This window comes from Gigantopelta aegis, chromosome 8 (genome assembly GCF_016097555.1).
Source record: "Gigantopelta aegis isolate Gae_Host chromosome 8, Gae_host_genome, whole genome shotgun sequence".
NCBI classification, from domain to species: Eukaryota; Metazoa; Mollusca; class Gastropoda; order Neomphalida; family Peltospiridae; genus Gigantopelta; species Gigantopelta aegis.
The window spans coordinates 32,064,722-32,079,723 of record NC_054706.1 but is presented as its reverse complement, the minus strand read 5'-3'; the positions used below and the strand labels follow the sequence as shown (position 1 = coordinate 32,079,723).

Genomic DNA, 15,002 nt, shown 5'->3' with positions numbered 1-15,002 from the left:
TGCAACTATATATATTTATATAGATAATATATAAAACTATACTAATTATGATCCGTTAACAATTCAAAGTGTTGTCAGAGACCGCACCCAGTGCTGCCATCTCCTGCATGGCAATTGTATTTGTTAGTCCATCGCGCACCTTTATCTTGGCTGCCTCATTCGCACGGACATGCTCATCCTCTGGTGCGTTTTCGATGCGTATCGTCTTGTTGAACGAACGCCAGCGAACACACAGCTGAATGTACATCTTACACTGAACATACATAAACACAAGTCCTCCCGTGAAACCGATGGCAACGACAATCAATTTGGTCCAGAACGGCCAGTCCAGGTTACCAGTAGCAACCTCCTCTGTGGTCCGGTCTATGAGGACGTACAGCGACCATATTACACAGGTAACTGCAATAATGTGAAATGTCACGGAACAGATGATTTTCCGCCTTTCTGCTGACGACATGTCAAGTTTCTCCCACTGTCAAAAAATATATAAAGAAGAAAAATTTCAATATTTACAATTATTAGAAAAGTGGTTTTAGAGCAACAAATTTAAGAAAGCAACCAGTAGATATGAAAAATTATTATTTCATTATGGTAACTGGATTATTTTGATAGGAAAAATAAAAACAAATTGTCAGAGTTGATATTTATATAAATTATATAAACAGGCTATCTTGGGTAACCAGAAACAAAAATGGTTGAATCATTTTTTAACAAATAAAAAAGTAAAATAGAAGTAAAATACAGAAATATGCATGTAAAGGCAAGTTTAAAAAACTAAAACAAGTGATATGATATGCATGTTTTAAATCACAACAAATGGGAAGAAACTCTTGAAACCATAGTTGATATAGTAGACTGAATTGTTTCCCTTGAGTATATAGCATCATGTACACAGCTCGAACAAAGAGAACAAAAGGTTCTTATTTGCATTCAATCTTAATCTTATCTGAAGTATTAGTTAAAAAAAAAAAAAAACCTACTAAAAAACACAAATAATGATGGCAATGTTCAATATTTTAATTGCATTGACAAGCATTCTGAGAGTACTGCTAAAGCAATACATGTCCGCATCTGGGTTCCACAACATTTCCTATCTCCTAACTTCAAGGGCCATAACTCAGTAAAATAAGACGTAAATCGTCATGAAAGTCAAACTTAATCTGTAACAGCACATGATAAAGCTATACACAAAATTTTAGCTCAATATCTCAAGTAACTCTGAAGGCATTGCGAAAGAACAATCCTAAAACCTATATGTGGGACAGCAGCCTGATGGACAGACGGACAGACAGAAAGACATAGATGAAACCCCTATAGTCCCCTTCGGTTGGGCCAGTAGGGAACTAATAACACAGTATTGCATTTGAGGCATATGGGAGGCATAACAAAGTTCTATGGATCTGGAAAGTTCTGTATTAAGTATAATTGATTTTTTGTCAGAAAATGTTCACTGTAATCTCATAAAAGACTACATTGCCAATGACAAAAAAGAACAAGCATCTGAGAGTACAGCTAAAGCAATACATTGTCCCCAACCAAGCCCAACACATTTTTGTATCTCCTAAATTCAAGGGTCGTAACTCTGTGAATTATTGGTAGATTAGCAAGAAAGTCAAAATTTGATCTGTAACAGAACATAATAAAGCTACAATGTATAGACAAAATTTTATCTCAGTATCTTCAGGCATTGCAAAAAAAGGGAAGTTTTTTCATATCTCCTAAATTCAAGGGCCATAACTGTGTAAAAAAAAAGAAAGAAAAAGAAATGTTTTATTTAATGACGTACTCAACACATTTTATTTACGGTTATATGGCATCAGACATATGGTTAAGGACTACACAGATTTGGAGAGGAAACCCGCTGTCGCCACTCAATGGGCTACTCTTTCCGATTAGCAGCAAGGGATCTTTTATTTGCGCTTCCCACAGGCAGGATAGCACAAACCATGGCCTTTGTTGAACCAGTTATGGATCACTGGTCAGTGCAAGTGGTTTACACCTACCCATTGAGCCTTGCGGAGCACTCACTCAGGGTTTGTAGTCGGTATCTGGATTAAAACTCCCATGCCTCGACTGGGATCCGAACCCAGTACCTACCAGCCTGTAGACCGATAGCCTAACCACAATGCCACCGAGGCCGGTCTAACTGTGTAAAATGGGTAAATTGCCAAGAAAGTAAAACATGAACTGTAATAGAATATGATAAAGCTATACATAAAATTTCAGCTCACTATCGTGATGCAAAAACATCTGGAAAAATATAACTGGGACAGACAGGTGGATAGGCAGACAGACAGACAGAAGGATGGGGATGAAAGCTACAGTCCCCTCCTGGAATAGTTTTCTTATCTTATTCTCTAGACGAGGTGTTGTACAGATTAGTACTGTAAACCGTGAAAAAAATGTGTGCGTATAAATTTTGCGTCGTTCGCGTCCAACTGTATGTCGCAAAATTAATACGCACGCACTATTTTTCAGTTTGAAGTGTACTTAAAGTAATTTGTTTTGTTTTGAAATATTTTATTGAGAATAAATTCACAAAAAGATTCACTCAACAGGCACAGCCTATACACGAGCTCTCCTTGATGGCGACTAATCGTTAATTGTTTTATGTAACTTCAATCGATGGCGACTAATCGTTTATTATTTTATCTACCAAAGGGTGTTAACAGTTAACAACTGAAGCTGTGAGTTGTGATTCTAATACAGGTGAGGTGGGAGAGCCTAATCCCCTCTATAGACTCTGTACCAGGCACACTTGCTTGATGTAGGATATTGATTTACAGACAGTAACTTTATAACAATTACAGTGAGCTGTCTTTATCCACTTTTGTTTTTTAGCTGTCAATGGTCGTTCGCGAAATTTACGTTGCGAACTTGCGCTAAGGTATACATTCGCAAAAAAAACACGCCGCAATAATACGGTTTACAGTAATTACCAATTCCAGAAACCAAACAGCCACTAATTATACATTTTGAGCCATTATTGTACCCAAATATTCCTTTCCATTCCACCAGTTCTAAATGATCTATGATGGCTCAGCAAAAACATCTTCTAAGGTAACTCAGGATATACTTTTATTTTATTCCTGTTCACACACACACACTCATCACGAACGGACATCCAGATAAGTTTAAACAAACTGGAATTTGGCTGGCATGTACATGTGTGCATAAATATCAATGTTAATCAATCAAATAAAAAGTCTCCATGACAAATATTCCATTGGCCTCGGCCGCATTTAAAGAGCGACTGTTTCCAAATGGTATTCTCATCTGTGGGAGTTCGCAGTTTCCCCGGACACCGCTGCGGCTTGTTGACTTGAATCACCTGTGACAACCTGACTTTTTACAGACATGCTGTTAAAACACACACTGGTGTTTGCACGATTATCCCCCCATCAATGCTCTCCTGTCCACTGTCCTAGTTAAATTGACAATACACTGTCAACACTGATGCTACATTATGTGTGTATGCCTAAAATAACAGAAATTCCTTATTCAAACACAGACACAGGCAAACACATGTGAGACATATTCCTAAAAATAGATGGCATATCACTAAAAATACAACTATTGGCAAAAAAAGTAAATATAATAAAAAAATAAAAATTCTAACCCATAACTGAGGAAAAATGTTTTATATTCCCTGGATACGACTTCCATTTTATATAAGAGAGTCCACAAGTGCATTGATGTTATGGCTACAAGTGCCTGAAATTTTTGGGCATGTAACAATTACATTACAGATTATTACTTTTAAATTAAGTTACTATTTCATTTTAAAAATGTACATAATGGCCAGACAGTTTTACATGTTTGTTAAAGAGAACCGGTACACAAAAATAATGTTTTAGAACCAAAATATTCAGAACATAAGGGTTTTTAGTTTGTTTCTTAATGTATTTTAGTTTTAATCTAGTGTCATATTTTGGATATTTCAAATTACTATTATTTAATCATGGAAGGCAATTAACTCTGTGACAAATAGGTAAATCGCCATGAAAGCCAAACATGATCTGTAACAATACATGATATAAAGCTAAATACAAAATTTCAGCTCAATAACTTCAGGCATTGCTAAAACTAATCAGGAGAACTAAATGTGGGACAGATGGACAGAGAGATAGACAGAAGGACAGAGACGAAAGATATAGTTCCTTCCAGTTGGACTGGTATGGGCTAATAAAGAAGACCCTCACTAATGTCATCTCTCAATTTAAACTACCTCCTCTTCAATGATTGAAAAGGCAGTTAAAACCAGTCATAATAAAGGTAGGAACAATATAATTCACAGCCTTTGCTTTCTCATTTACTGTATCATAGCAACCATCCAATATCAATTATTGGTTATATGTATCTATCTAGTGCCTACTACCTCTTCCCTAGCCTTCAAAATGCTCTATAAAAAGCCTGCAGAAACATGTACATCAATGGCATCTTATTTCAACAGAATATTCAATACATAGTGGGGTTTTTTTCTCTAAAAAACCAAAACCAAAAAAAACCCCTGTAATTTAATCATCACTTTTACAATCAGTGTTTCTTGACAAATCTGGGTTCCCAAATGACAACAACAGCTAGGATGGTGGTTTCAATCAGCATGTTAATGGGAATAAAAAGCATGAATATTTAATGAGGTTCTGAGCACCACAGTTAGTATAATCACCAGTCCCAACATGTATGTGCCACTTTCAATGTACATACCTTGGTATGTATAACAGAGAGAAGAAAACAAAACAACTAAAAATGGTAGGCCTCTGAAAATCGTGGCAACAATACTCTTGTTTAATCATCGGTCGCACAAGCTAGATTTTGTGAAACCCATGTTTTGTTCACGTATTAAATTTGGGACATTATTGACATGGTTATGAGTGGTAACACAAACACAAAATGGATACACAAATGGTCTTCATAAACGGTTTACACAAATGTTCCATTCTCAGAGGTTGATTAAACAGCCTCTCTCCACATAGGTTATCCTTTCAATCCAGGGGACGGGACGTAGCCCAGTGGTAAAGCGCTTGCTTCATGCGCGGTCGGTCTGGGATCGATTCCCGCCGGTGGGCCCATTGGGCTATTTCTCATTCCAGTCAGTGCATCACGACTAAGTATATCAAAGGCGGTGGTATGTGTTATCCTGTCTGTGGGAAAGTGCATATAAAAGATCCCTTGCTGCATTAGAAAAAATGTAGCTGGTTTCCTCTGATGACTGTATGTCAAAATCACCAAATGTTTGACATCCAATAGCTGATGATTAATGAATCAATGTGCTCTAGTGGTGTTGTTAAACAAACCAAATTTGTTCCTTCTTTTTTCAGTTAAGAGAAAGGTTATTTATTTTTTATGTACACTTATCAGTATCACCGTCAACAAAGAACCTACCAGGTTAAATGACATGATTTTCAAATTGCCATGGAGACTTGATTATAATATAATTCTAAGTCCAGCTATGGTTATTATGACTGACTACTGTTGCCAATGCACCAGTGATTATTCCACTAAATGTGTTTAATATCTAGTCAGTGTATAGTAATAGTGTTATTGAAGCAGGATGGTATCAATATGGGGAGGGTTGGGTGTAACTTCAGTAATATAATTCTAAATTGTACATGGATGTCCAGTTATGTTTATTATGATTGACTACTGTTGCCAATGCACCAGTGATTATTCCACTGAAGGTGTCTAACATCCAGTCAGTGTAAAGTATAGTGTTATTGAAGCAGGGTGGTATCAATATGGGGAGGGTTGGGTGTAACTTCAGTAATATAATTCTAAATTGTACATGGATGTCCAGTTATGTTTATTATGATTGACTACTGTTTCCAATGCACCAGTGATTATTCCATTGAATGTGTCTAACATCCAGTCAGTGTAAATGTAGTAGTATTGATATAAAGTGCTCCTACTGGTAGTAGCTAGTGGGAATTTCCCTATTAGCTCAGTTGGTAGAGCACTGGACTCTCGTACTGAGAGTCTGTGGTTCGAATCCCTTCAGTGAAGGTTGATATTTTTCTGTTACATTTGGAGCTGACGTAGGGACTGGGTGTGTTCTTAACACAAGAATACAATTATAACCCAGTCAGGACCCGTAACAGTTCAACTGCCCATGGCCCACAGCTCCGGGACGTAGCTTCACTTGAGGGGGGAATATGTAGTAGTATTGATATAAAGTGCTCCTACTCGCAGTAGCTAGTGGGAATTTCCCTATTAGCTCAGTTGGTAGAGCACTGGACTCTCACTGAGAGTCTGTGGTTCGAATCCCCTCAGTGGAGGTTGATATTTTTCTGTTACATAAAGATAGTGTTATTGAAGCAGGGTGGTATCAATATGGGGAGGGTGGGGTGTAACTTCAGTACTATAATTCTAAATTGTACACGAATGTCCAGTTATGTTTATTATGACTGACTACTGTTTCCAATGCACCAGTGATTATTCCATGAATGTGTCTAACATCCAGTCAGTGTAAAGTATAGTGTTACTGAAATATGGTGGTACCCACATGTCTTTGGGGAGGGTGGGGTGTAACTTCAGTAATATAATTCTAAATTGTACACGAATGTCCAGTTATGTTTATTATGACTGACTACTATTGCCAATGCTTCAGTGATTATTCCAATGCATGTGTCTAATATCCAGTCAGTGTATAGTAATAGTGTTATTGAAATATGGTGGTACCTACCGGTACATGTATTTGGGGAGGGTGGGGGTGCAACTTCAGCAATATAATACTACATGTATGTTCAGATTATGTTCATTGTGACTGACTAATATCCATACACTGGATAGAGTAGTGTTACTGAAGCAGGGTGGACCTTATTTTGGGAGAATGGCAGTGCGACTGCAACTCTAGAAAAATATAAAGAATATCATATGCTGATGCTACAGGATCGGATAAGAATATCATATGCTGATGCCCATAAACTACTACTACTACTACTACAGGATCGGATAAGAATATCATAGGCTGATGCCCATAAACTACTACTACTACAGGATCGGATAAGAATATCACAGGCTGATGCCCATAAACTACTCCTACTACAGGATCGGATAAGAATATCACAGGCTGATGCCCATAAACTACTCCTACTACAGGATCGGATAAGAATATCACAGGCTGATGCCCATAAACTACTCCTACTACAGGATCGGATAAGAATATCACAGGCTGATGCCCATAAACTACTCCTACTACAGGATCGGATAAGAATATCACAGGCTGATGCCCATAAACTACTCCTACTACAGGATCGGATAAGAATATCACAGGCTGATGCCCATAAACTACTCCTACTACAGGATCGGATAAGAATATCACAGGCTGATGCCCATAAACTACTCCTACTACAGGATCGGATAAGAATATCACAGGCTGATGCCCATAAACTACTCCTACTACAGGATCGGATAAGAATATCACAGGCTGATGCCCATAAACTACTCCTACTACAGGATCGGATAAGAATATCACAGGCTGATGCCCATAAACTACTCCTACTACAGGATCGGATAAGAATATCACAGGCTGATGCCCATAAACTAATACTACTACAGGATCGGATAAGAATATCACAGGCTGATGCCCATAAACTAATACTACTACAGGATCGGATAAGAATATCACAGGCTGATGCCCATAAACTAATACTACTACAGGATCGGATAAGAATATCACAGGCTGATGCCCATAAACTAATACTACTACAGGATCGGATAAGAATATCACAGGCTGATGCCCATAAACTAATACTACTACAGGATCGGATAAGAATATCACAGGCTGATGCCCATAAACTAATACTACTACAGGATCGGATAAGAATATCACAGGCTGATGCCCATAAACTAATACTACTACAGGATCGGATAAGAATATCACAGGCTGATGCCCATAAACTAATACTACTACAGGATCGGATAAGAATATCACAGGCTGATGCCCATAAACTAATACTACTACAGGATCGGATAAGAATATCACAGGCTGATGCCCATAAACTAATACTACTACAGGATTGGATAAGAATATCACAGGCTGATGCCCATAAACTAATACTACTACAGGATCGGATAAGAATATCACAGGCTGATGCCCATAAACTACTACTACTACAGGATCGGATAAGAATATCACAGGCTGATGCCCATAAACTACTACTACTACAGGATCGGATAAGAATATCACAGGCTGATGCCCATAAACTACTACTACTACAGGATCGGATAAGAATATCACAGGCTGATGCCCATAAACTACTACTACTACAGGATCGGATAAGAATATCACAGGCTGATGCCCATAAACTACTCCTACTACAGGATTGGATAAGAATATCATAGGCTGATGCCCATAAACTACTACTACTACTACAGGATCGGATAAGACTATCACAGGCTGATGCCCATAAACTACTCCTACTACAGGATTGGATAAGAATATCACAGGCTGATGCCCATAAACTACTACTACTACAGGATCGGATAAGACTATCACAGGCTGATGCCCATAAACTACTACTACTACATGATCGGATAAGAATATCATAGGCTGATGCCCATAAACTACTACTACTACAGGATTGGATAAGAATATCACAGGCTGATGCCCATAAACTACTACTACTACAGGATCGGATAAGACTATCACAGGCTGATGCCCATAAACTACTACTACTACTACAGGATTGGATAAGAATATCATAGGCTGATGCCCATAAACTACTACTACTACAGGATCGGATAAGAATATCATAGGCTGATGCCCATAAACTACTACTACTACAGGATTGGATAAGAATATCATATGCTGATGCCCATAAACTACTCCTACTACAGGATTGGATAAGAATATCATAGGCTGATGCCCATAAACTACTACTACTACTACAGGATCGGATAAGACTATCACAGGCTGATGCCCATAAACTACTCCTACTACAGGATTGGATAAGAATATCACAGGCTGATGCCCATAAACTACTACTACTACAGGATCGGATAAGAATATCACAGGCTGATGCCCATAAACTACTACTACTACAGGATCGGATAAGACTATCACAGGCTGATGCCCATAAACTACTACTACTACAGGATCGGATAAGACTATCATAGGCTGATGCCCATAAACTACTACTACTACAGGATCGGATAAGAATATCACAGGCTGATGCCCATAAACTACTACTACTACAGGATTGGATAAGAATATCACAGGCTGATGCCCATAAACTACTACTACTACAGGATCGGATAAGACTATCACAGGCTGATGCCCATAAACTACTACTACTACAGGATCGGATAAGAATATCATAGGCTGATGCCCATAAACTACTACTACTACAGGATCGGATCCATAATATTGTAAAGGGAGGGTGATCACAAAATTATGAAAGTCTATTTGAGTGTATCAAAGGCAAATCAGCTGAGCCTCCCAATGGGAGCAAGGTTGGTATGGGTGTGTGTGTGTGTTTTTGTTTGTTTGTTTTTGTGTGTGTGTGTGTGTGTGTGTGTGTGTGTGTGTGTGTGTGTGTGTGTGTGTCTCAGAACATTTTGAAATAAACATGTTCAGACATGTTTTCAGTGCATTTTAATGTTGTATATTGTGGATGATGAATTTTAAAAAACAAAAAAAGTCATTAAAAAGGGCACTTAAAATATGCAGGGAGAAGGGGGTCAATTAGCATAGCTGAGGTGTATGCCCAGAACAGCATACTTGAACCTTAATCGGATATAAGCACGGAAATAAGTTGAAATGAAATGAAAAGCATAGCTGTAAGGAATCTTTTCACAGACAAGCCATCAAGGACAGAATAAAATACAACAGTTTACCTGGTCGAATGGCTTGGTCTTCGATGTCATTATGTACTGAAATTTACACAGCTCACATTCGATCTTCTCCGAACTTTTGATCCACTTCTGGAGACATATCAAGTGCACAAATTTCAAACTCCCAGAACATAGACAAGGGGAGATAAGTTTGTTGTTGACCTCAGACTCACAGTGACAGATTCGACAGATGTCCATCCCTGATGAGGTGGTTGACAGCTGTGAGTCGCACCGCTCACTACACCGAGGTGACAGCGCATCTGGCTGCAGGGTCTCCTACAAAACAATCACATACACTGATAAATACACACAATTTAACTAAATACATTTTTTCTTTTTTTGACATTTGTTTCAATATATTTGAAAAATACTAATAATTGAAACCAGACTTGATGAAAGATAAAAGGGGCAGGATGTAGCCAACATCTGCTGTATACATACTAAAAGCAATGGTCAACTAACCCACCATTTTGTTTACCACAACCCATAGTCCTATTTTCCAAGGATGAAATACACTTATTTATTTATTTATTCTCATCTTATCTTCTGCCCCGGATTGGGCCCCTGGCCTCCAGAGGCCGAACCCTGGGGCATATATGCTCGAAACCATCGTGGTATATGAGCACGTTAAAATATTATTGGATCGGATCATCTTATTTCGAGATTTCTCTTTTAATCTATTTTATCATGAACTTGTCTGCAAAACCAGCCCAGTGATATGCAGTCGGTCTGGGATCGATCCCCATTGGTGGACCTATTGGGTTATTTGTCGTTGCAGCCAGTGTGCCACCACAACTGGTATATCAAAGGCTGTGGGATGATGCATATAAAAAAGATTTCATAGCTATTAATTAAAAAATGTACTGGGTTTCCTCTCTAAGACTATATGTCAAAATTACCAAATGTTTGACATCCAATAGCCGATAATAAATAAATCATTAAACTAAATTAACTTTAACTTTAAGATACAACCTTCAGTATCTTTGATGTTGACTGAAGCAAACCAACAAAGTTTGTTTTATTTAATGACACCACTAGGAAGGATATGTTTTATTTAATGACACACTCAACACATTTTATTTACGGTTATATGGCGTCGGATATATGGTTAAGGACCACACAGATATTGAGAGAGGAAACCCACAAGGGCTACTCTTTCCAATCAGCAGCAAGGGATGTTTTATATGGCGTCGGACATATGGTTAAGGACCACACAGATATTGAGAGAGGAAACCCACATGGGCTATTCTTTCCGATCAGCAGCAAGGGATGTTTTATATGCACCCAGGGCTACCTCTGGATAAGCAAATCAATTCGCCAAATTGTCTACTAAACTTAAAAAATTGCTGAAATTGTCATTTTTTTTTTTTTAAATGTCAGTTAGTACATGAAATTGTTTCGCCAAACTAAAATAAAATTCACCAACTGCTTTCAAAATTCGCACAGTGTAGTACATACCACAGCCTTTGTTAAGTCTTTGTGGTGCACTGGCTAGAACGAGAAATAGCCCAATGGGCCCCACTGACAGGGATCAATCCCAGACCGACTGCACATCGAGCGAGCGCTTTACCATTGGGCTACATCCCGCCCCGACACCACTAGAGTACATTATAATAACTAATTAATGATTGGTTATATTATGACAACACGTAGTCTTTAGAGAAAACCAACTACATTTTGCCATTAACAGCTTGAGATCATTTACTGTAAACTGTGAAAAAAATGCGTGCATATAAATTTCGTGTCGTTCGCGTCCAACCTTATGTCGCGAAATTAATACGCACACACTATTTTCCATTTTGAAGTGTGCTTAAAGTGATGTCTCGATTTTCTATGTCTCGATGCTTCATCTGTTGTTCCTGCCTTATTCGGATCCGGTAGCATGTGGCCTTCAATTTTAGGATCACCGTTCGTTTTCTGCAGATAGCGATACATGTTGCAACAACAAATTTCTAAGCGCATTTCATAAACATTTTGTATTTACTTCATGTATATCAGTACTCTCATTTCAGAAATGAAACTCAAAATCATGCAAAAATAACATGTTTATTGAACAAGCTAACATACATTGCGACTAATTTGTTTTTTATAAAAAATATTTTATTGAGAATAAAATTCACAAAAAGATTCACTCAACAGGCACAGCCTATACACGAGCTCTCCTTGATGGCGACTAATCGTTAATTGTTTTATGTAACTTCAATCGATGGTGACTAATCGTTTATTGTTTTATCTACCAAAGGGTGTTAACAGTTAACAACTGAAGCTGTGAGTTGTGATTCTAATACAGGTGAGGTGGGTAGGGCCTAATCCCCTCTATAGACTCTGTACCAGGCACAATTGCTTGATGTAGGATAACAGAATATTGATTTACAGACAGTAACTTTATAACAATTACAGTGAGCTGTCTTTATCCACTTTTTTTTTTTTAGCTGTCAACGGTCGTTAGCGAAATTTACACGTCGCGAACATACGCTAAGGTATACATTCGCGAAAAAAACACGTCACAATATTAATACGGTTTACAGTATATGTACTTTGATTTACCAGTTGTGGGGTACTGGTTGGGGCAGGAAAAAATCCAGTGGGTCCACTCACATAAATGTGGAGCTAGAAGCTGCTAGATCCTGAACCCAAACCAAATAGCTCAAGATATTAGACTCAAACCTACATGTATAGTCCAGGGCTCTAAACAGCCTGTGGCCATGGCGACCAATGTCCTGTTTGGGCGACTTAAATATAAAAAAACCATAATGGTGTTATTTGGCCAAATAATATTATTTGGTCAATCTTCTTTAGAGCTATAACATATGATCCACTATTAATATTTGTATTGCATATATTTATTCCACATTAAAATCTTGCTCGTGGTTCGTGGTTCGCTTACTATAATTTGCCAACATCCATTATTATTTTTGGGCCACCATATTTTTGGGTGAGTTTCGAGCCCTGATAGTACTATCCAGTTGGACCAGTAGGGGACTAATGGTTAACCATTCAAACTGTCCATACTCGAGTCACTGGTTGTAAAATGATCACTTTTCATTAACGGAGAACTCACAGAAGTATAGAATTTGTTACCGATAGCAAAAGGCTCATCTACGGCAATTTGTAGCCTGTCTATGGCAATCTGTAGCTTGTCTGTGGCAATTTGTTGCCTGTCTGTCTGTGGCAATTTGTAGCCTGTCTTTGGCAATCTGTAGCCTGTCTATGGCAATTTGTTGCCTGTCTGTCTGTGGCAATTTGTAGCCTATCTCTGGCAATTTGTAGCCTGTCTATGGCAATTTGTAGCCTGTCTCTGGCAATTTGTAGCCTGTCTGTGGCAATTTGTAGCCTGTCTATGGCAATTTGTAGTCTGGCAATTTGTAGCCTATCTATGGCAATTTGTAGCCTGTCTGTGGCAATTTGTAGCCTGTCTATGACAATTTGTAGCCTATGGCAATTTGTAGCCTGTCTGTGACAATTTGTAGCCTGTCTATGGCATCTTGCTAATTTAACTTTTAATACCTATTCAATATTAGTTTCCTTATATATATATACACGTGTAAAACAAACCCAAACCCCAGCATATTTACATCACTTCCATTATCTGAACAGTAAGAACAATTACAGTTAAAATGTTCTGCAACAACCAATTATGGATTTTCATAATCGACCATCACACTGGCAGAGTCCAACCAATAAATTTTCTATCATAATCAAACTTTTAACATCACTAACTAAAACTGTACTGTACAATAATTAATAACAGTGACACAGCAGGCTGAAAACAACACTGGAAGTTAAAAGGGTGGGTGTTAATTCAACTAATAAGATGCCTTGGTCCAAGGGCTTCTAGATTTTGGTAGCCCCACTCCCGTGACTAGTGATATTCAATGTTGGGCTAGTAAATAACTACTATTGCCATGCCAGACGGCTAGTGAAGAAAAAGAGTCAAATGTTGCAGTTAAGTCTATTTTGTAAATATACTCTTCAAAAGAAGAAACGCAAAACCACATTGTCGTAACATTTGGAGAATTGATTTAATTATTGAATGGTGAGTCCGATAATTACCAAATGTTGCAGGATTGTTCACAATTCACTCTAGTCCATTGTAAGTGATAGGACACACCACCAAGGTCAAGGTCATCTGGAGTCAATACCGGGTGTGGCCTCCGCGTGTGTTGACAACTGCCTGTCACCGCCTGCCCATTGAAGCAACCAGAGTACGGATGACGTCCCGGGGGATGGTGGCCCACTCGGCCTGCAAGGCTGCTGCCAGCTCGGGCAGGGTCTGGGGCTGTGGTTGTCGCTGTCGGAGGCGTCGGTCCAACTCGTCCCATAGATGCTCAATTGGGTTCAAATCCGGTGATATCGATGGCCAAGGAAGGACATTAATGTTGTTGTTCTGTAGGAAAGCCGTTGTGAGACGTGCTGTGTGAGGCCTGGCGTTGTCATGTTGGAACACTGCATTGGCGTTGGCCATAACTGGAACGATATGTGGCCGGAGGATCTGGTCAATGTAGCCCTGTGCATTCAGGTTGCCCTGCACGTGGACCAGGTCAGTTCTGCCAGTGTGTGAGATGGCTGCCCACACCATGACACTACCCCCGCCGAATCTGTCCACTTCCTGCACGCAGTTTGCCGCATAACGTTCACCACGACGCCTATACACGCGACATCTCCCATCATGACGTCGGATCAGAAATCGGGACTCGTCACTGAACCACACCTGTCTCCATCGCAGTTGATGCCATTGTTGATGAATCTGGCACCACTGCAGTCGGAGTCGACGGTGTTGTGGTGTTAAGATGACACCTCGAACTGGACGTCTGGCACGAATTCCTACCTCACGTAGGCGGTTCCGTACGGTCTGGTCGGATATCCTGCGCAAACCTAGTATTGCTGCGGCTGTGGAGGTGGCAGTAGTCAATCGTTCCCGAAGGTGGCGTACCCGGATGTAGCGGTCCTGCCCGGGGGTAGTGACCCGTGGTTGACCGGATCTAGGGAGGTCACGTGTTGATCCATGTTGCTGGTAACGGTCCCACAGTCTGGAGATGGTGCTTGGGGACACATGGAATGCCCTGGCAACGGCCGTTCTGGATTCGCCTGCGTCTAGTCGGCCGATGGCATTGTTTCTCTGCGGTTCACTGAGACGTGGCATGTCCTGGATTGTCAACTGTCGGCCA

General features: G+C 39.4%; 1 protein-coding gene across 1 annotated transcript in view; it reads right to left on the bottom strand.

The window, feature by feature from the left end:
• LOC121378267 (E3 ubiquitin-protein ligase MARCHF8-like) overlaps positions 1-15,002 on the bottom strand; it is a 38,343-nt gene continuing 23,341 nt past the window's right edge. Inside the window, exons 3-4 of the mRNA XM_041506348.1 lie at positions 9,838-10,110; positions 1-472 (exon numbers count right to left, since the gene is read on the bottom strand). Of these exons, the coding sequence (XP_041362282.1) occupies positions 56-472; positions 9,838-10,110 (690 nt within the window). The 3' untranslated portion in view covers positions 1-55. The remainder of the gene's footprint in view (positions 473-9,837; positions 10,111-15,002) is intronic.